We start from the raw sequence: 20,440 nt of genomic DNA on the forward strand, positions 1-20,440 counted from the left end.
TTCGATATGAAATAATGTATGAAACTTTATTTATTTTTTTAATATAATTGTATCTTTTAAAATTTTAAATTCAGTGGATACATTGAATGTGTTTCTTCAGAATTATAATTATTTTAAATCATATAATTTAATTGTAACTTAGAAAAGTCTCTCATGGTGAATTAAAAAAAATATAAATTATGAGGGGTGACGATATGGGCGGGTCCAAAAAAGAAAGCACAATATTTGCAATAAAATAAATCGACACCAAATAATTATTATTATAAGATATATATATATATAAGATAATAAAAATATATATTATCAGTTAATGAAAACAATAAATATATATATTGCAAAAAAGGTGAACCGTTAACGACAACATTTTGTTTTATTTTTATTTCAAAAGAATAATAGTTGGATAATTATTAAAAAAATAACTTCATCTTATTATAATATTTACAAACTCTTACATCTTTATCTAAATAATAAAAGAGAGTGAAATAGAATCCACTAATTATTATTATAATAATTTCAATTACATTAGGATATATATTGTTATGTTTCGATTTTAATTTTTAATTATTGTGAAAGTTCAACTAACCACTAGTTCATAATAAAATTAATAAGATCAATCTTAAATTTTATATTTTATTTAAAAAACATTTTTAAATAATACCTTTCAACTAAAAAATATTTTTTAAATTAAATTTTTAGGAAAATACCTTTCCACTTTAAAATAGTTTTATTAATATCTTCTAATTTTTTTAAAAGTAAGTTTAAATACTTTTCAAAATTTAAATGTTATTTTCAAAAAGGATATTTTCTTCAAAACTAATATTTTTTTTTTTTTAAGCATAAAGGTAATTTTAGACGTTTTTTTTTATTTAAATAGTTAAAATATTAAGATTGATATTCTTACTTTATATTTTTAGCGTCATATTAATAAATAAATAGATAGATCCATAAATCGTAAAAGATTTTATTAATTGTTCTAAAAATTTAAATTACTTGTCAACATTTTAATAACCAACTATTCTTAATGCCAAATTTTTTTAGTTTCGCATGAGATAAATTAATTTAAAAAACAGTTTAAATTTATGAAAACATATTTGAAATAAAATTAAAATAATAAACCTCTACTAGATATAATAAATTATTATTTTGTTTTAAATAGAAATTAAAATATATATTTTGTCTTCCATGTATTTTTTATTTTTTTTGTAATAGTTTATTGTTTATTTCATTCAAAAAATTCAGTCTTTAAATATTCTTATAAATTGTGAAAATGTATTTTTATGTTGGATTATGGAATATTTACTCCTCATGTCGTAAATGAGATGTAACATATGAGAATAAATAAAAATTATATCGGATAAAATTATATATGATAAATAGTTATATATAATAAATAGTTAGCTATATATAATACATAATAAATTATTAACAATAGGTAATTTACTCCGTGCTTTTTTAGTCTGAGAATTATTATATTATTTAATAAAATTTCTTAAGAATTAAGTTCGATTAACTAAATTTATTATTGAAAATAAAATTGAATTAAAATCGGGACGAAGAGACTAAAATGAAAGATGTGAATTTACGGAAACGCCCATCTGCAATTTCAATGTAACGTGCGATATACAGCTCCACTGGTTCTCGGCTCGACCCGAACGTTCAATCCCCTAAACTGAAAATGGTTGCGATCTATAAATCCTCATCCTCGACGCTGACGCCTCCAAAGGCGTATCAAAATTCTACAGAGAGTTTCTGGCGGTTTTTCTCATCTGGTTCTCGGCGGCGATGGGTATTTTGTCGGCGTTTCTTTTCCCTCCGCCTCCTTCCACGTTCGTAAACGTTATGACGGTGGTGAGCTCGACGGCGATGGGGATGGCTGGGATTTCCGAGATTAACGGTAAGCATTTGCAGTACTCCAAGTTCTGGAATGCGAATAGTTCTCCGAAAGCTCCATCGGAGGAACCTAAGCTTTCGTCCAAATATGGAATGCTCTTGGCTTATACGCCGGCATTTCTCGCCGGTGCGGCGTCGTTTTGGTTCTTTCCAAGCGACAATGAGAGGATTCTTGTGCTTAAAGCTGCTCTCACTCTTCATTTCTTCAAGAGGATCTTCGAGGTACTCTCAATTTCTCTACGCCTCTGATTGAGTTCTGAAATTTCAATCCGATTTTAAAATTAATTCTTCGATTCAGTTCGATTGTGGCTTTATTGAGAACCTGTTAATCTTATTCTTCGAAAATTTCTCGAGTCCTTTATATAATTGTATGAAGATTCGTGGCGAAAAGAAAATGGCGGAGAGATCTGGATCACTTCTCCCTTCTTTGCATCTTATGGTTCCTCTGGAGATTTCGGAACTCGTCTTTTCGTTTACGGGATTAGGAAGACTTTTAACCTATCTTGATTTTTATTTATTTTTTTATTTTTTTGTCGTATGAACTTGAATAATTAACCATCCACTTATAAATATCCGACTTCATTAGTTTTCCTCTACTAATTTAATTGTCATTAAGAACTCGTGGAGTCTACTTTGTGTATAATAATAATTTTGGAATTATTATTATATGAAGTCATGTACAAGATCTAGAACAAACTGCACGTTTCTGCTCAACAGTTTTCTAAGAAATTTGCTTCAATAATCACTATAGATGATTTGCAATTATTGTACCTTTCATTCATGCGACAATTATTTTTAAAACAAATTGATTATTCTTCTCAAATTATAGAAGCTATTCCTGTATTATTTCTCCAACCAATTGCATCTGAGGGTAACTAGAAATGATAACAAAAGTTTTGGAAGATCATATGAATCATTTAGAGAACAATGAAAAGTAATAGAAACAAACATTTTTTCAAAAGCAACAAAACACCTAATCTTATATTAAATATCATTGAATTCAAAAGCTTAAATGGATAGACAATATGAATTACTTACTATCATGAAATTCTTTGCAGGTTCTGTTCATTCACAAGTACAGCAGTAAAATGGTATTCGATACAGCAATCAAAATCTCGTTCAGCTACTGCTTGTCCACAGTGATCATGATATACACACAGCACCTATCACAAGGAATTCCAGAGCCGCCCATTGATCTGAAAAACATTGGGATTGCTTTGTTTCTGATAGGCATTATCGGGAACTTCTACCACCACTTTCTCTTGTCCAAAACCCGAAAACCGGGAGAAACAGGGTACAAAATCCCCAAGGGAGGCCTCTTCAGCCTTGTCATCTGCCCTCACTATCTGTTTGAAATCATTGAGTTTTTTGGATTTGCTTTCATCTCTCAGGAACTCTATCCCTTGTGCTTCAGCACCGGCACCGCCATTTATTTGGCTGGAAGGAGCTATGCCACAAGGAAATGGTACGTCTCCAAATTTGAAAACTTCCCCAGCCATGTCAAAGCCCTGCTCCCTTTTGTGTTTTAGAACCCTTCCTTTCTTCATTTCATAAAAGCTACTTGTGTTTATGCTTTACACAGTTAAGTTAGGTTCATACTACTATTGTTTTAGGCCTACCCTTAGGTTGTGATTCTATTTATCACTACAATAGTAGAAGGTAAAACAGTTGGATATTTGTTCTTTACCTGATCTTAATAATGACGATTTATTCCTGGTGTGTTTTTATTTATTGAAATTAATATAGTATTTATGTTATATAATTGAATTGAATTGAATTAAATTAAAAATGTTCTTGAAGCCTTAATCTGGAAAATTAGTCTAAAACTCCTAGGTTATATATTTATTTCTATGGACTTTGTGGACCAAATTGGTTGTTCACATTTGATAATAATATTGATTATCCTCCACCGTTGTTTGATAGCATTTGGACTTTAGTACAGAAGAATTAGGAGTATTTAAAAAGATTCGATAACTTGAAAGACTCATCAACCCGGGAATTATAATTATGAAATGAATTATAATTATGGAATGGCCACACGCTAAGAAAGAAAAGGACATGAAGGAGATTTTATTTATTTGTTTATTATTTTTTTTTTTTATAAATTGCAGAGCGATGAGGCAATCGTGGTTACCATTAAATTTCCATCCTTCTCTGCAACTCACGATTTCAAGAACAAAGACGACGGCCGCCGTTATCTTCTGGTACTTCTCCCATGCCGACATTCCTGTTTTCCCCGTTTTCTTCTCCCTTCATCCTCGCTCTTTCTTCCCTCATCATGCTTTCCACTTTGGTCCTCGCTACGTCTGAATTTCTCGGCCGCCACTTGCAGTATTCCAAATTCTGGAGCCCAAAAAACTCCTCCAACAAAATCCACCTCCCTTCCCGATCCGCTATGCTCCTCTGTTACGTCCCTGCTTTCGCCGTCGCCTCCATCTCCCTCTTCCTCCTCCTCCCGCGCTACAATAACTCCTCCACGAGGATTTTCCTAATCAACTCCCTTCTCCTCATCCATTTCTTCAAACGAATCTTCGAGGTACTGTAAAAAAATATTTAGTAATAAATTATATTTAGTGATAAATTATAGTTTACATATATATTATATTTAATATTTTATTATAAGTCAAATATCTAATATTTGCCTTATTATCATATGTATCTTTCCATTTATTGTTATTTTCATTTATTACTATTTCCATATCCTTGTACTTTATTTGATTATAAATAAGACAACTTTCACAACATTTAGATGTGATGGATTAATCAAACATTCACATGGTATCAGAGCTCTTTCGATTTAACAACCCTGATCTTTTCTTTTCAATGGCTTTTGAATCCTCTAATCTTCCTCTCCACCACCCCTGCTGGTTTTGTGGCCGCAGGGGCAGTCTTCATGGGTGCCGTAGTCGGAGCCGATTGATTACTCTTCGGCTCCACCCTATTGACCTCCACATCACCTTTCGTCATACTCTGTACTTACAACCTCACCTTTTCCAACCAAATCGGTTTTCCCTTTGGCCAATATAGTCTCTCTCATTTTTTTCCCAATCAACCTTCATCCTTCACATAAACCCTAACTTAAACCTATCAACCTTTTGCAGAGATTTACCTTCGGAATCTGGGTGCTGCATTAGCCTATTCGCCAACCAAGTTGCCGCCGCCCTTCTTGCCAAAATTGGCTTCTTCGCCCGATGAGGCGACTCTTCCGACTGCCCTTCTCGCCAAAATTGGCTCCTTCGCCCAATGTGGCGACTCTTCCGACTTCAACATTGTCTTTGTCCCTTGCTCTAGGTTTCCCCTTCTACTTCTTGGGGTTAGAAATATTCTCACCAGAGCCAAGGCAACATCGTCGCTAAGCGACAATCTCTCTTCATGGGTTAGACATATTTTCGCCGAAGCCAAGGCAGCATCGCCGCTGAGCGGCGATCCCTCTGCAATTTTTTATGGCCAAGAATCGGGTTGTTAGCATCTTCATGAAAAGTATTTCTCAACCTCTTTGAATTTTTCAGATTCAAGCTTCACGTTCGTTTAAATCTGACGCTTAGCTTGCGGTGGGGTGTTAAGGATATTTAGTAATAAATTATAGTTTACCATATATATTATATTTGATATTTTATTATAAGGCAAATATCTAATATTTGCCTTATTATCATAGGTATCTTTCCATTTATTGTTATTTCCATTTATTACTATTTCCATATCCTTGTAATTCATTTGATTATAAATAAGATAACTTTCACACCATTTAGGTGTGGTGGATTAATCAAACATTCACATGGTATCAGAGCCCTCTCGGTTTAACAACCCCGATCCTTTCTTTTCAATGGCTTTTGAATCCTCTAATCTTCTTCTCCACCACCCCTGCTGGTTTTGACGCCGCAGGGGCAGTCTTCATGGCTGCCGTAGTCGGAGCCGATTGATTACTCTTCGGCTCCACCCTATTGACCTCCAAATCACCTTTCGTCATACTCTGTACATACAACCTCACCTTTTCCAACCCAATCGGTTTTCCCCTTGGCCAATATAGTCTCTCTCATTTTCTTCCCAATCAACCTTCATCCTTCACATAAACCCTAACCTAAACCTATCAACCTTTTGCAGAGATTTACCTTCGGAATCTGGGTGCCGCACTAGCCTATTCGCCAACCAAGTTGCCGCCGCCCTTCTTGCCAAAATTGGCTTCTTCGCCCGATGAGGCGACTCTTCCGACTGCCCTTCTCGCCAAAATTGGCTCCTTCGCCCAATGTGGCGACTCTTCCGACTTCAACATTGTCTTTGTCCCTTGCTCTAGGTTTCCCCTTCTACTTCTTGGGGTTAGAAATATTCTCACCAGAGCCAAGGCAGCATCGTCGCTAAGCGACAATCTCTCTTCATGGGTTAGACATATTTTCGCCGAAGCCAAGGCAGCATCGCCGCTGAGCGGCGATCCCTCTGCAATTTTTTATGGCCAAGAACCGGGTTGTTAGCATCTTCATGAAAAGTATTTCTCAACCTCTTTGAATTTTTCAGATTCAAGCTTCACGTTCGTTTAAATCTGACGCTTAGCTTGCGGTGGGGTGTTAAGGATATTTAGTAATAAATTATAGTTTACCATATATATTATATTTGATATTTTATTATAAGACATGTGAATGTTTGATTAATCCACCACACCTAAATGGTGTGAAAGTTATCTTATTTATAATCAAATGAATTACAAGGATATGGAAATAGTAATAAATGGAAATAACAATAAATGGAAAGATACCTAGATAATAAGGCAAATATCTAATATTTGCCTTATAATAAAATATAAAATATAATATATATGGTAAACTATAATTTATTACTAAATATCCTTAACACCCCACCGCAAGCTAAGCGTCGGATTTAAACGAACGTGAAGCTTGAATCTGAAAAATTCAAAGAGGTTGAGAAACACTTTTCATGAAGATGCTAACAACCCGGTTCTTGGCCATACAAAATTGCAGAGGGATCGCCGCTCAGCGGCGATGCTGCCTTGGCTTCGGCGAGATATGTCTAACCCATGAAGAGGGATTGTCGCTTAGCGACGATGCTGCCTTGGCTCTGGTGAGAATATTTCTAACCCCAAGAAGTAGAAGGGGAAACCTAGAGCAAGGGACAAAGACAATGTTGAAGCCGGAAGAGTCGCCACATTGGGCGAAGGAGCCAATTTTGGCGAGAAGGGCAGTCGGAAGAGTCGCCTCATCGGGCGAAGAAGCCAATTTTGGCAAGAAGGGCGGCGGCAACTTGGTTGGCGAATAGGCTAATGCAGCACCCAGATTCCGAAGGTAAATCTCTGCAAAAGGTTGATAGGTTTAAGTTAGGGTTTATGTGAAGGATGAAGGTTGATTGGGAAAAAAATGAGAGAGACTATATTGGCCAAAGGGAAAACCGATTTGGTTGGAAAAGGTGAGGTTGTAAGTACAGAGTATGACGAAAGGTGATGTGGAGGTCAATAGGGTGGAGCCGAAGAGTAATCAATCGGCTCCGACTACGGCACCCATGAAGACTGCCCCTGCGGCCACAAAACCAGCAGGGGTGGTGGAGAGGAAGATTAGAGGATTCAAAAGCCATTGAAAAGAAAAGATCAGGGTTGTTAAATCGAAAGAGCTCTGATACCATGTGAATGTTTGATTAATCCACCACACCTAAATGGTGTGAAAGTTATCTTATTTATAATCAAATGAATTACAAGGATATGGAAATAGTAATAAATGGAAATAACAATAAATGGAAAGATACCTAGATAATAAGGCAAATATCTAATATTTGCCTTATAATAAAATATAAAATATAATATATATATGGTAAACTATAATTTATTACTAAATATCCTTAACAAGACAAATATTAGATATTTGAGTTATTATCATAGGTATCTTTCCATTTATTGTTATTTACATCTATTACTATTTTCATATCCGTGTAAAGACAACTTTCACACGATTTAGGTGTGGTGGATTAATCAAACATTCACCGGTACGTCTACTTAACTAATTAGATCCTCTCGATTCTGTCTGTTCTGGAAGTTAATTAGCGAAATCGAAACTCGATTATTTCAGGTTGTGTTCGTTCATAAATACAGCAACAAAATGGGCCTGAGCGATGCGATTATTGCCTCGATTACCTATATACTCCTTACCGGCAGCACGATCTACTCTCAGATGGTTGCGCAGGATCTGGCGGAGCCGCAGATCGATCTGAGGGCGGCTGGATTGGCGATGTACTGGATTGGAATCACTGGAAATCTGTATCACCACGTTCTACTATCGAAATTGAGGAAAGAAGGCGATAGAGAGTACAGGATTCCAAGGGGAGGGATGTTTGAAGTGATCGTGTGCCCTCACTACCTGTTTGAGATGGTAGAGTTCTTAGGAATCGCTTTCGTTTCGCAGACACTGTTCGCAATGGTCTTCGCCATCGGATCCGCTCTGTTCTTGATTGGCCGAAGCTACGCCACCAGGAATTGGTACGTTTCTAAATTTGAAGATTTTCCTCGCCATGTTAAAGCCATCCTGCCTTTCGTTTTTTGAAAACTCTTCAATTCCTAAATATGTGTTTATGTAAAGCTATTTGTATTAATGTCATCTCGTGACCAAAATTCATTCGGAAGATTGCTCTAGTTCTTATGACTGTGACATCTTGTTGTTATTAGTAATGAGTAATCACTCATCTATCCAATGGTATATTTATTATTTATCTCGTCTCAACAATCTTTAGGAGTAATTTCAATTCATTTAAATTTTTCTCAATCATATTATTCTCGGGATCACTCTTATTTTGATGTGATCTTAGGATCACTCTCATTTTGATGTGATCTAGATTATTTTATGCATCTCTTTTATAGAGTCTCATATAAGAGACCATCTAATTCTTTGTAACAATTTCTAATTTAATATGATTCATTTTATTATGTCATTTTAAAAAATTTATCTTCTTAATTTAATGATTCTAACTTTTGATAATACAATTTTTTGGTTAGACGTTTACTTGGTCAACATAGAAATTTCATTACATAAATATGAACTCGAGCTACTTGAGCAGAACGTAAACCCTAATATATTTTAAAAGGAAAAGAATTGAGAAGCAAAATGGAATTATACCTTAACTACACAAAAGGGGAAATGTATATCCCTTTGATCAAACCGTTCAAATAAGGTATAATCCCAACTCCAAGAAACTATTTCAAACCCCATAAATACCACCCATCCCCCAAATACAACCCGACCCGACCCGAAAACCCCCGCCATTTTCCGGCAACCAGAATGGCAACCACAAGGCCAAGAACCGCCGGACTCGGCGTCTACCGCCGTCAATCCCAGCGGGTTTACAACGAGCCCTTCACTCCCAACGTCGAAGAAAGAGATGAAAACGAAGCTCATATTCTACTGCTCAAACTTCCTGGTCCTAATTTTGGCCTGTTCTTCGTTTTTTAAACAATTTAATCCTTTTTTTTTTAACAATTTTTCTTTTGTTTTTGGATTCGAGTAGGTTAAAAATGTTGAGATATGATTCAAAATATTCTAAAAGATATGATTCAAAAAGTAGTTGAGATATAATTAAAATATTCAAACTAAAGTAGAAGAGTGTTAGTAGATTTGAATTTTTCTAGATTTGGATGATTTACTATTTATGTACTATGTAACCCTATAACCATCACAGGTAAGTAACAATAATAAAGCACTATTCATCTATTTTATCTATTCTTATTTTTTTCATTATAGCCAAGTTCGTTCGACACGAGGGTGAGTGATTATTTTCTTTCACAAAACAAAAATATCAGTAGCTGGCTTTTCTTCCTCTGCATCGTTGTTACCGATCTTTAATGGTGAGAAATATGAGTGGTGGAGCATCAAAGATGAAAACCTTGCTCAAATCGCATGAGCTATGAGACTTGGTATGAAGACCTTGCTCATATCGCAGGAGCTATGGGACTTGGTGGAGCACGAGTTTGTTGATCTATTAGAACCCACAATAGAAGAAAAGGAGAGACTAAGAGAAACCAAGAAAAACGATGTCAAGGCTTTATTCATTATTAAGCAGGCAGTTCATGAGACTATCTTCTCACGAATTGCAGCAGCAACCCCATCAAAGCAGGCATGATCAATTCTACCGAAGGAGTTTCTAGGAGATTCAAAGGTTATGATAGTGAAATTGCAATCTCTAAGACGTGATTTTGAAACTATACTCATGACTCATGGCGAATCAATTGCTGATTTTTTGTCAAGAGGAATGACAAAAGTCAGTCAGATGCGTACTTATGAAGAGAAAATTTGTTGCAAGGTGTTGAGAAACTTGACTCCAAAGTTTGACCGATGTGGTGGCTGCCATAGAAGAAGCTAATGATTTATCCATGCTCTTCGTTAATGAATTGATGGGCTCACTTCAGGCCCATGAGACAAGAATCAGAGGCGGCGGCTCTTCCGAAAGACGATTCAAGTTCACCAAAAGTTAAGGGAAAATCTGCAGAACTCCAAAAGCAGGCCTCGGCGAAGGCTAATGAAGAAAATCCGACGCCGGCGGCGGCGGCGGCTGAAAGGGGTCCGGTGCAAGGGGATTCCGGCAAGGCGGAAACGACGCTGGATCGGAAAATTAGCAGCCCGTATCAGTAGAAGCCAACAGAGAAGAAAGAAATTGAAAATCAAAATCCAGAAAAGGGGAGGGAATCTAAAACAGAGGAGGCAGATAAGAATGTGGGAACAGCCAAGATCGACGCCGTAACTCCATCTCCGAGAACGACCAGAGTAGGGAAACTTGCCGGCGGCTTCACTGTCCGAAGGATGCAGTTACTGACGACGGTGAGTCTCTGGGCGGCGGTTGTGACAGCGGTGGCGGCATATTTCGCATAGCTCATTACAGGTTGTCATTCGCGACGCAACGAAGCTGAAGTTCGCAATGATTTCTCAATTAATACCTAAAAAATAAATAAAAACATTTAATAATTTTTCTAACGTTGCGTCATTATTCTTATTTATAATATAGTTAGTAATATTTATATTTTAACAATAAAATAAAATAAAATACTAGAATAGTAAATATTAATTTCTATTGGATCAAATTTACTTGTCCAAATATCATTAATTAAAGTAATGTAACAGCACATCTCGTGCATGTAAATTTGTCTCTTTTAGTTAACAATAAAAATTACACAAAAAAAATTAATGTCTTATTAATTTTTTAAAAATATATTTTTAGATTCAACTCAATGGTTCGTAGTAACACTAATTAAATTAGGAACCTAACTCAATCTAATTATGAAATATTTGTGTTAAGTTAAATCGGGTTGTTTATTTAATAAAAAAAATATATATATATATTTTTGTGAGATCCCACTTAGTTAGAGAGGGGAAGAAATCATTTCTTATAAACATGTGAAATATCTCCAAACCTTGAAAAGAAACCCATAATAAAAAGTGAGGACAATATTAGTTACATGTGGGCCTAGCTGTGTGTTCACAAGGAAGCTAGGTGTCACAATCACCCTTTCTTAGTGGTGGATTTGACAAAGCATGATGGTGACACTGAACTAGATTGTAAAATCTCACATTGGTTAGAAAAAAGAACAAAGAAAAAACTCAAAAAGAATAGGGCTTGAACGTTTACGATTCTTATTTATTTTTAAATATTTAATTTTGATTGTAATTCAATTTTGAAAATTACATAGGGACGTGAGCTATTTAGAAACCTCAAATCATGAACCATACACTAAAACTATATATAATATATAATTGATGAAAAGCTTGAAAAAAAAACAAAATTAAGAGAGAATAGAAATCATAGCAAACCTCCAGAAAAGGGGATATCTGTATAGGGCAGCCAGGTATCTCCCATAGTGAAGTTATAGACAGTAAAATTCATAGCCTCTGTGATATTCATCAAGCTATGGCCATCCCAATCGACCCTCAAGCTCGTGTTAGCTCCTGGTCCATAATTCTCAAACTCCCCATAATACAATGTGTCCAATCCCACCGTTCCATTCCACTCCAGCCACCCCACTGGGCTGATCAAATCCCCAATGTAAGACTGCATATACACCGTCCTTGAGAACGGCTTCCATGGCCGCCCGAGATAGTTCGTCGTCGTCTCATTCAAATCCATCACCCAGTTTGGGGCAGCCGTGATGGTGCAGTTATGGATTGAGATGCCTGTGCTTTGGTTCGGATCGGTTCGGCCCTGTGCAGTGAAGGCGTTCTTTTGGTTGGGGAGTGGCTTTCTAGCGTATAAATTGCATTGCTGGAAAACTGCAGCAGCGTTGCCAAAAATGAAGTCGACGGTGCCATAAACGTCGCATTCCCTGTAGAATTGCCTTAAGGAATGTACATAAAGAGTGTCTTGATATCCCTCAAAGCTACAGCGGTAGAATGTTGAGAGATCTGCACTGTTCCTCACTGCCACTGCTTGGTGCTTCTCTGCTCCTGCTGTGTTCCTGAATGTCATGTCTATTGCAACAAATCCATCCCCATAAACAGCTGCCAACATATATCCCAAACATTCAGCTACCAATTTCGGAATAATTTTGATACGACAATATTATAAATTTTAAACTGATTTGTGAATTGCTTACTAAAGGTAGAGGAATTGTAAGTCGTCCAACCATCAACAACGTTATGGTTCCCCGTGATGACGGTTCGGTTAATGCCATCTCCGATGAGCATTATATTGGTTTTGTACTTGGGGACGACAACATATTCGTCGTAGTATCCTTGTCTAACATAGATAACAAAGTAGCCATCTTGAGGCATTGAATTGTTGGGAGCAAATGAAATTGCATCTCCAATTGATGTGAAGTTGTCAGCACCGGTTGAGCTAACAACCACAGTGTTGTTGATCAAAATTCCTGTGGTGCCCAAATCAGTCAACATGCGCTTCCTTCCCGAACACTTTGTGGATTGGTTGCACGAACCCATTGAATGTAGTCCCTGTTCATTCAAACTCTTAAGATCATTGTTAATTTAATAGGGAAAAAATGCAATCTCCTCCAAAAATCAGCAACTAATTTATACTAAAAAGAACTTGAGCAGATCAGGTAAGAAAAAGGAACAATTGCCCCTTAGTTGTCTTAAATTCCAAGACTAGTTTTGATATATATATCAACTCTCCCAGCTTAGCCCACGCTAGTCCACGGGAAAGCCTCTTCTTTCTCGTCTTAGCCTCCGCTCATGAAACGGCTCTGCTGCAATAGATGGCAGAGGGTCCGTAGTACCCAAAGACAAAAACCTAGTGCGTTTTGTATACATCAAGACTTGTTGCAAGATTTTTTTACTTAGTTTATACTAGACAGAGTTTAAAGAAATCATTCGATTACAACAATCGAATCCACGCTCTGTATAATTTGAACCTATGACATCGGAGTTTGGAGTTGCTTTTAGCTGGTCCGGCTGCCAGCCCATATTCATATTCATATACATATACATATACATACATACATACATACATATATATATACACGCACACATATACATGAAAGTACATATGCATATACATATATATACATATACATGTATACGCACACACATATACATGAAAGTACATATACATATACATACATGTACATATACATATATATACATATACATCTATATATATATATATATATATATATATAATAAAAGGCAAATGATAGGAATAAAACAATTAGAAAAAAGGCAAGTTAAAAAATTATGAGGAGAATCCACATCTGAATTTGTAACATGCATTTGGTGGAGCTTGGGAATCCTAGAATCTCTCCCGTGATACCAACAAAATTATCAACGTATTTAACATAAATTTAATGAACAAATATAATATATATAATATATATATATATAATCTTTTTTTCCACTAAAAAACATTTTTGTTATTTATTTAATATACTGTTTTTACTGATCATATTGGTAAAAATTAAAATATTAAACTATAGTTAGGACAGGTTCTTCATCAAGAGTTAAATTCCTCACTTTGTATAAAGATGATGTTCCAATGTAAGTAATTCATAAGTAATTGGAAAGAAATCAGAAATCAATTAAATGTGAATGAAATTAAATTAAAGCATAGTTTTAAAATTATATAACTATGAATACTTAAATGTTTTTTCTCTCACTAATTCCCCTTAATGCTACCATCAATTGTGATTTCTGCTCAGTAATAATGTCATTATGGGAGAATTTAATGCACTTTTGAAGCATTAATTACAAGGTTGATTACCCATTTTAATAACAATTTTATTTGTAAGATTAATTCTTAAAGAAGAAGCTTATTTGTTAATGATTTATTATTTTACTATTACTTTGAAAAAAATATAACATTATTATTTATTAGATTAAATTTTAAAATATATATATATTTTAGTGGCCACATCCAAACAAAAACTTATTTTCGCCTAATTTTTTGATGCATTGAATAAAGCAAATGTAATGGTCCGTGTAACCGAACGAACAGACAAACAGAGACCAAATAACAACGGCGCCATATCGAATCGTACCTTGATCAGCGTGTTCAATGGCTCTCTGCTCTGCGCAGCCGCCGGGAAATTCCCTCCCTCGCGGTCTCCCTTCTGGCTCCGCTTCTTCCACCGCCGCGACAGCGAGTTCTTAACCAGTCCTAACGATACACTGTACAGCTCCCCCGCGCTCAACAGCGGTGCCGATAGCGCATTCCCCAAACTACTTCTCGACTCCACCAATCCGTCGATACAAGTCTGGCCGTTCGTCACGATCGCGCTCAAAATACTCTCAATACGCTCCATCAGTTCCTCATCAACGCCCTCCGCTGCCTCCAATACGCCATCAATCGACTGGAGAAACTCCACATTCGAATCGGAAAGCTCTCTGCAGTCTTCCAGAGCGCCAACCTCCTGCCGATTCAACCTCGAATCGCCTCCTCGGTCGAGATACTCGCCGATAACGCTCGACATTTTGATCGCCTGTTTGAGACACTTCCTGACGGAGAATTTTCCGTAGCCGTATGGATCGGAGGGGGAGAATCGGATGGAGGAGAGAATGGAGCGGCAAAGCTTAGGATATAGAGTGGATTTACAGAGGACGGCGGACGGCGGAGGAGAATCGGAAGCTCCGGCGAGGCGGAGAGAGAGGAGGAAAAGGAAAATGAAGGGAGCTGAGTTCATAATGTAAACTCGAAATGACTCGGTAAGCGAAGAAGGAGAGTGTTTATATAGAGGACGGAAAAAAGAAGAAGAGTGGATAATCAAAAGTAATTAGAATTTAAAGTATTTAAAACAGCATTAATTATTTTTTTAAAGTATTAAAAAGTTGTTTAATGGTTTAAGTAAAGAACAAAACTTACCACAAATTATCCACCGACGCTACCCTCCAATTTAATTATTTAATTTTAAATTTAATCGTACGAAATATACCTTGGAGGACTCGTGTTTCGGTTCTATTTGGGTCACTATTTTTCAACCCAAACATCTCTTAGTAGAAGTTATGAATATATGACACCCAAGTATATAAGAGTTATAAGAATGAACCGAAATCATATTTAAATGAGACGACCTCAAATATTATATTTTTTGGTTTTTTTTTCTTTAAAGCTTTTCCCATTGAGTCAACTCTCTAGCTATGTGAGATGTCACAATCCACCCCCTTGGGGACCCGGTCCAATCGATGTGTAATCACTCAATCTACTCTCCTTCATGGTCTAGCGTCTTCACGGACACTGCTAATAAACATTGTTAGCTCTAATTTGTTAAGTATTGTCATCAACCTCATAATTTTAAAACGTATTTGTTAGGGAGAGATCTCTCGTATTCATCTTTAAAATATAATATATATATTAAAGATGTGGGCTGAGAGAGGCCATATGGAATATAATATTATTGGGCCTTAAGCCTCACCCACGGCCTCATAGTGAGTGACGGCTTCCAGATTTTTTTAGAGCCCATTCGGCCCATTTGTTTGCTAAAATATACTCGTGTCGAAAATAGATATGCAAATATTCATTTTAATTTTATTAAATTACATCTTTTCTGCATTATTTTTTATGACAATTAAAAAAAATCCTAAACTTTAATTTTTAGTAGTTTAGTAAATATAGTTAAAAAAATATTAAAATTATTGATATTTAAATTTGATGAGATTTTTTAAGGTAAAAATTAAATTATTATAAAATTTGACGAGCACAATTTTCTTTCGGCTCGATTATCACAAAAGTATACATATTGTTCTTATAATGTTTCATAAGGTCAAGAAATTAGAAAGAGAGGAGGGGACAACTTTTGCTTGATGTTACAGTTTCGTTAAGAAACATGTTCGAGTAAACCAAGGTTGTGTTTTAGGGATGTTAATTGGCTTTTTCATTGGACCAAAATACCCTCGAGAAAATTATTTATAACAAAAAAAATAAAAAAGCTGAAAAATTAAATTAACAAATTATTAAAAACAAAAACACCGAAGCAAATCTCCAAGAACAGAGAAGACCACAGTGATTTTTCCCATTTTAAACAAAAACAACAAGCCCCTAAGAACTCAAACCCTAAATTCACACGAAACCGAGGTGGTTATCGACGAAGAAGACGGTGAAGTTGTCGTAGTAGCTGCGAACAATCTGATTTTCTCATTACAGTTGTTGACCTCCTTCTTCCCAACATTATCATCATCATCGTTGTTATTACCTTCGCAGTTCTTATTGTTTTCTAAGCTTGCTTCGAACATCAACCCAATATCGTCCTCAAACCTGATCTCGTCAAAGTATAAGTCAGCTAACTCGCTCGATTTCTCAAGTGGGAGGTCAGGGACATGCACGAATAATCCCGTGTCTAAGAAAGACCAATGGAGATCATGATCGTCTTGTGTTGGTGGTTCATCCATAACAACCAAAGCGGGGTTATTCTCGATCGAAAACTGGAGGTCAGGTGGGCCCGAGAATGCAATTTGTTGTTGATGTTGTTGCCGCTGATCCACGTCGTCTTGTTGTTGTTGTTGTTGTACTACTTCTCCCTGAGAAGAAGCAGGGGAGCAATTGGGGTGATCTGGTGATGATTTATTCTGTAACCTCCCAATGTAATTGCTAATGTCAAAGTTGGTGACTGCATTGGCTCCTCTGTACTCAATGGCAGCCATGTCATATGCTGCAGCTGCTTCTTCTTGTGTATCTTAACAAACAAATAAAACCAAAACCTTAATCAACTAAATTACTTAATTAATCAAATTAATTACACTTCCTAAATGGGGTTTGGTTTGAAATTTAGATGGGAAATCACGTGACTATACTAGTTTTGAATCTAAATCAATTAATTAATTGCAGTCATATCACAAAAACAGATCCATATTCTCACCTTATTTCACAGAATATATAAATAAATAAATAAATAACAGTAGTTTATTTTAATTTTATTTAATAAAATAAAATAAAAAGTCAAAATATTGAAAGCAGGAATGCAGAACAACTGGGGCTGCTGTCTCTAAGAATTTCCCTTGATTTTTGGTTTGACCAAAGAAATTATATAACACAGAAAATAAAATTAAAAAGGGAAAAGGAAAATAAATTAAAATAATAATAATTATTATTTAAAAGAAATATGGGCTCCCGGAAAATGAAAGTACAGATGTATAAAAACAAGCTAAAAAGTTCCCACCCCGACAGAGGCTAGTGAAGTGGCACGTGACGCCACATAATACTTTTTCTTCGCTTTTGGAAAGCTGTGGATCGCAAACTACTGTTTTATTTATTATTTTATATTGCCAGCTGGACAAGGATCACGTGCCGTACCCCCATCCCCAAATTTATTTACCCCTCTTGGACCACTCCTCCCCTTCAATAATTTTACTATTTATATATTTTTAAATTAAAATAAGCAGTTTAAAATATATGAACTAAAATAAATATTTTAAGGTGGAAACAGTTGAAGTTAAAAAGGTATTATTTAATATATATAAATTAGAATTACACACCAAATTCAAGGAAGGTGAACCTAAGGACCTCATTTTTCTATGGAAACAGTTGATGATTCGGGATTGGAAGTGACCCAGTAGTTAAACCAATTAACAAACAACCCTAATAAATTTATATAATTTTAAACATTTATTTTCTTAATAAAATTATTTTAGGTTTATTTTTTATTTTTTGAAAAATTTGTAAGCTAAAGCCAATAAAGAATTGGTTTGTCTAAGACAACTAAGAACGATGGTACCACGTTAGCTGACAGACTGGGAAAAATTCTGACGGACTGTGCCACGTAACCACTAAAAACCCACGTGGCATTGCCACCTGGTGTTAACAAGTAGACATAAAGAGAGAGAGAAAGAGAGAGACGTACTGTACGTTCCCAAGTAAAGATATTTGCTTCCAAAAACACGGCCAATCCGAGCCTCCCACCGGCCGTTGTGGTGGTGCCGGGCAACGCCGCGGTACTTGGAGACGCCTCTGGAAAAACCACTGCTCTGCCGCCGTAAGGACGCCAAATATTCCTCCTTGGAAACTTTCCGCATTTCTTCCACTTGGTTCGTGTACGACTCTACCTGCAAATTTTGGACCCCACATTTTAATCTTTCATAAATTTACATTTTATTAAAAAAATAAATAAAAGTATTATATATATGCCGACCATAATTTTACAATATTCTTCAAAATGAATCACGAAAAATGTCAATTTAGGGCTATGAAATTGAGATTTGCTTTATGGAGATTTAAATAAATAAATTGAGAATTTAAAGTGAAATGTCTGTTTTAGCCTTGAGTGTCAAAGGTACCGGGAAATTGAGAGTGGTCCCGGGGCCCCAGTATTTGAGGGCAGCAAGGTCATAAGTTCGAGCAGCGGCTTCCTCGTTGTCGTAGGCTCCTGCAAATTTATGAATTTCATATTAATCAATAAAATTTTGAAACAGGACGAAGAAGATAACCATTATCCCGCCACGTGTCCAGAAATATATATATATATTTTAAAAAAATAGAGAAAATTAAGATACAGAGAGCTTACCCAAATAAACTGAGCAGCGACAAAAGCGCAAAATGAACGTTGGCGAAGAGAGGAGAGGCCCCAAGATACACAGTCAGCAAAACAAAATCAGGGCCTTATTTTTTTATTTTCTAAATATAAAAGAATAATTAACCGAATAAACAAATAATTATTTAGATCTCTTCTTCAATTAACTATTTAATTAAGAAATTAAGTAATTAAGAGGGTCTTTTAATTTCCTCACCTTGCCTTCCCTTTTTGTTCTGAATGTTATTCCATGAACTCTTGTCCCAGAGATGAGCTTCGAACCGGCCGGTCCATCGGTGCCTGATTTCGAATCGGAACAATAATTTCATAATCTCAATTCAACATGCAAATTAAAAAAAAAAGGATTAAAAAAATCAAATTACAAATTTAAAAGTAAACCTAGTAACTCCTCTGTAAATGGAGCTCCGCCGAGCGGGAGAGGCGTTGTTGGATCCATTAGCGTTATGATTATGAATCTGGCATTTCGTTTCATCTTGATTCCTCCTCCGCCGTTTGGCTGTGGTTTTCTCAGATTGCGGCCGGTGAGGAGCGGCGAGATTGTTGTTATGAATGCCGGAATCAGAGCCGATGCAGGAGGAGGAAGAAGAAGAAGAAGAAGAAGGAGAAGGAGAAGAAGAAGAGACAGGCGGAGAGATTATTCTCATGGCGGAGAGATTAGAATTGCGATTGAAGAGGAGGAGAGAAATGAATTAAGGAATTGGAAGTGAAATGCAGCATTAAAATGGCGTCCGTGTTGGATTGGATTGTTGAGAGGGAGAAATTTTGAGAAGCATTTTGGTAACCTAAAGTGGTTTACCAACAACAGAGTAGAGAGAGCAGAGGGGGGGAGTTAAAGAAAAGGAGTTAACTAGGGTTAAAGAATGAGGGTTAATTAACTAGGTGAGTTATGAAACTGCCCAACACTTGGCTGTAGGTGCAGCCATGCTACCAATCAGATTCCTTCCCTATTTTGATTTGGAGTTTCATTTTCCATTTATTAATTTTCTTTTAACTTTTTGTTGTAATAAATAATATTTATGTATATAGATTAAAATTTGTTGATAATATTTGGTAAACTAATAAAATTTAATCCGTCAATTAAATTAAGCATTCAAATTTCTACCAAATTTTTTAAAACTTCGAAACTTTCTGTTTTTAGGTGTCTCATAATAACTATTTTAAAACTTATAAATATTAAGATATATTTTGTTCTATTATCTATAGCATCTGTTTTCAAAATCTAAACCAATATTTGATTTTTTTAATATTTTTTATTTTTAAATTTGGCAAAGAAAAAAAAAATTCTAAATCATTCCTTAAAATTATAAAAACTTCTGAGGCAATTGGTTGAAAAATTATTTTATTTATTTTAAAATAATTATAAAATTTAAAGATGGAAGTAAATATAGTAAAATATTTGGAAGTCAATATAGGAGAATTTAATTAAATGTAAATTGTGTAATTAGGCATGTGAATTAAATTTACGAGAATTAAATACTTGTATTTTTCGTTTTTTTAAATTAAATTAATTTTTTTTAAAAAAAAAATAACATAATAAATTATTTCCCATTAATATTTTAACCGCAGCAGTAACATTTCTTGTGTCTACCCCCCCCCCCCCCCCCCCCC

The 20,440-nt window shown here is 35.5% G+C and overlaps 4 protein-coding genes and 1 pseudogene across 4 annotated transcripts; 3 read left to right on the forward strand and 2 right to left on the reverse strand.

Moving 5' to 3' along the window:
* Positions 1 to 888: 888 nt before the first annotated feature.
* On the reverse strand, positions 889 to 19,629 carry LOC111479213 (ethylene-responsive transcription factor WRI1-like). The gene is made up of 7 exons (XM_023123790.1): positions 19,211 to 19,629; positions 19,029 to 19,111; positions 18,806 to 18,814; positions 18,579 to 18,667; positions 18,146 to 18,347; positions 16,308 to 16,981; positions 889 to 900 (listed from the first exon to the last, which is right to left on the reverse strand). Exons 1-6 carry the CDS (start codon positions 19,474 to 19,476, stop codon positions 16,356 to 16,358), a joined length of 1,275 nt encoding a protein of 424 aa, XP_022979558.1. The 5' UTR covers positions 19,477 to 19,629; the 3' UTR covers positions 889 to 900; positions 16,308 to 16,355.
* On the forward strand, positions 1,640 to 3,617 carry LOC111483043 (3-oxo-5-alpha-steroid 4-dehydrogenase 1-like). The gene is made up of 2 exons (XM_023129183.1): positions 1,640 to 2,112; positions 2,949 to 3,617. Exons 1-2 carry the CDS (start codon positions 1,783 to 1,785, stop codon positions 3,417 to 3,419), a joined length of 801 nt encoding a protein of 266 aa, XP_022984951.1. The 5' UTR covers positions 1,640 to 1,782; the 3' UTR covers positions 3,420 to 3,617.
* Positions 4,001 to 8,505, forward strand: LOC111483217 (3-oxo-5-alpha-steroid 4-dehydrogenase 2-like). Its single transcript, XM_023129387.1, has 2 exons — positions 4,001 to 4,426; positions 7,956 to 8,505. The coding sequence occupies exons 1-2, from the start codon at positions 4,106 to 4,108 to the stop codon at positions 8,424 to 8,426; spliced, it is 792 nt and encodes a 263-aa protein (XP_022985155.1). The 5' UTR covers positions 4,001 to 4,105; the 3' UTR covers positions 8,427 to 8,505.
* On the forward strand, positions 9,111 to 10,854 carry LOC111487490 (annotated as a pseudogene).
* Positions 11,568 to 15,034, reverse strand: LOC111476893 (probable pectinesterase/pectinesterase inhibitor 25). Its single transcript, XM_023120796.1, has 3 exons — positions 14,354 to 15,034; positions 12,458 to 12,812; positions 11,568 to 12,362 (listed from the first exon to the last, which is right to left on the reverse strand). The coding sequence occupies exons 1-3, from the start codon at positions 14,993 to 14,995 to the stop codon at positions 11,668 to 11,670; spliced, it is 1,692 nt and encodes a 563-aa protein (XP_022976564.1). The 5' UTR covers positions 14,996 to 15,034; the 3' UTR covers positions 11,568 to 11,667.
* Positions 19,630 to 20,440: the final 811 nt, after the last annotated feature.

This window comes from Cucurbita maxima, unplaced genomic scaffold (genome assembly GCF_002738345.1).
Source record: "Cucurbita maxima cultivar Rimu unplaced genomic scaffold, Cmax_1.0 Cma_Scf00001, whole genome shotgun sequence".
Classification (NCBI taxonomy): Eukaryota; Viridiplantae; Streptophyta; class Magnoliopsida; order Cucurbitales; family Cucurbitaceae; genus Cucurbita; species Cucurbita maxima.

What these genes read in the sequence shown, in the direction of transcription:
- LOC111483043 (XM_023129183.1), top strand. Translation starts at nt 1,783, where the DNA reads ATGGGTATTTTGTCGGCGTTTCTTTTCCCTCCGCCTCCTTCCACGTTC. An exon ending in TCTTCAAGAGGATCTTCGAG is followed by an intron (nt 2,113 to 2,948) that starts GTACTCTCAATT and finishes AATTCTTTGCAG; the next exon opens with GTTCTGTTCATTCACAAGTA.
- LOC111483217 (XM_023129387.1), top strand. Translation starts at nt 4,106, where the DNA reads ATGCCGACATTCCTGTTTTCCCCGTTTTCTTCTCCCTTCATCCTCGCT. An exon ending in TCTTCAAACGAATCTTCGAG is followed by an intron (nt 4,427 to 7,955) that starts GTACTGTAAAAA and finishes CGATTATTTCAG; the next exon opens with GTTGTGTTCGTTCATAAATA.
- LOC111476893 (XM_023120796.1), bottom strand. Translation starts at nt 14,995, where the DNA reads ATGAACTCAGCTCCCTTCATTTTCCTTTTCCTCCTCTCTCTCCGCCTC. An exon ending in CATTGAACACGCTGATCAAG is followed by an intron (nt 12,813 to 14,353) that starts GTACGATTCGAT and finishes TTGAATGAACAG; the next exon opens with GGACTACATTCAATGGGTTC. An exon ending in TTACAATTCCTCTACCTTTA is followed by an intron (nt 12,363 to 12,457) that starts GTAAGCAATTCA and finishes ATATGTTGGCAG; the next exon opens with CTGTTTATGGGGATGGATTT.
- LOC111479213 (XM_023123790.1), bottom strand. Translation starts at nt 19,476, where the DNA reads ATGAGAATAATCTCTCCGCCTGTCTCTTCTTCTTCTCCTTCTCCTTCT. An exon ending in ATTTACAGAGGAGTTACTAG is followed by an intron (nt 19,112 to 19,210) that starts GTTTACTTTTAA and finishes ATTCGAAATCAG; the next exon opens with GCACCGATGGACCGGCCGGT. An exon ending in GGACCACTCTCAATTTCCCG is followed by an intron (nt 18,348 to 18,578) that starts GTACCTTTGACA and finishes CAAAATTTGCAG; the next exon opens with GTAGAGTCGTACACGAACCA.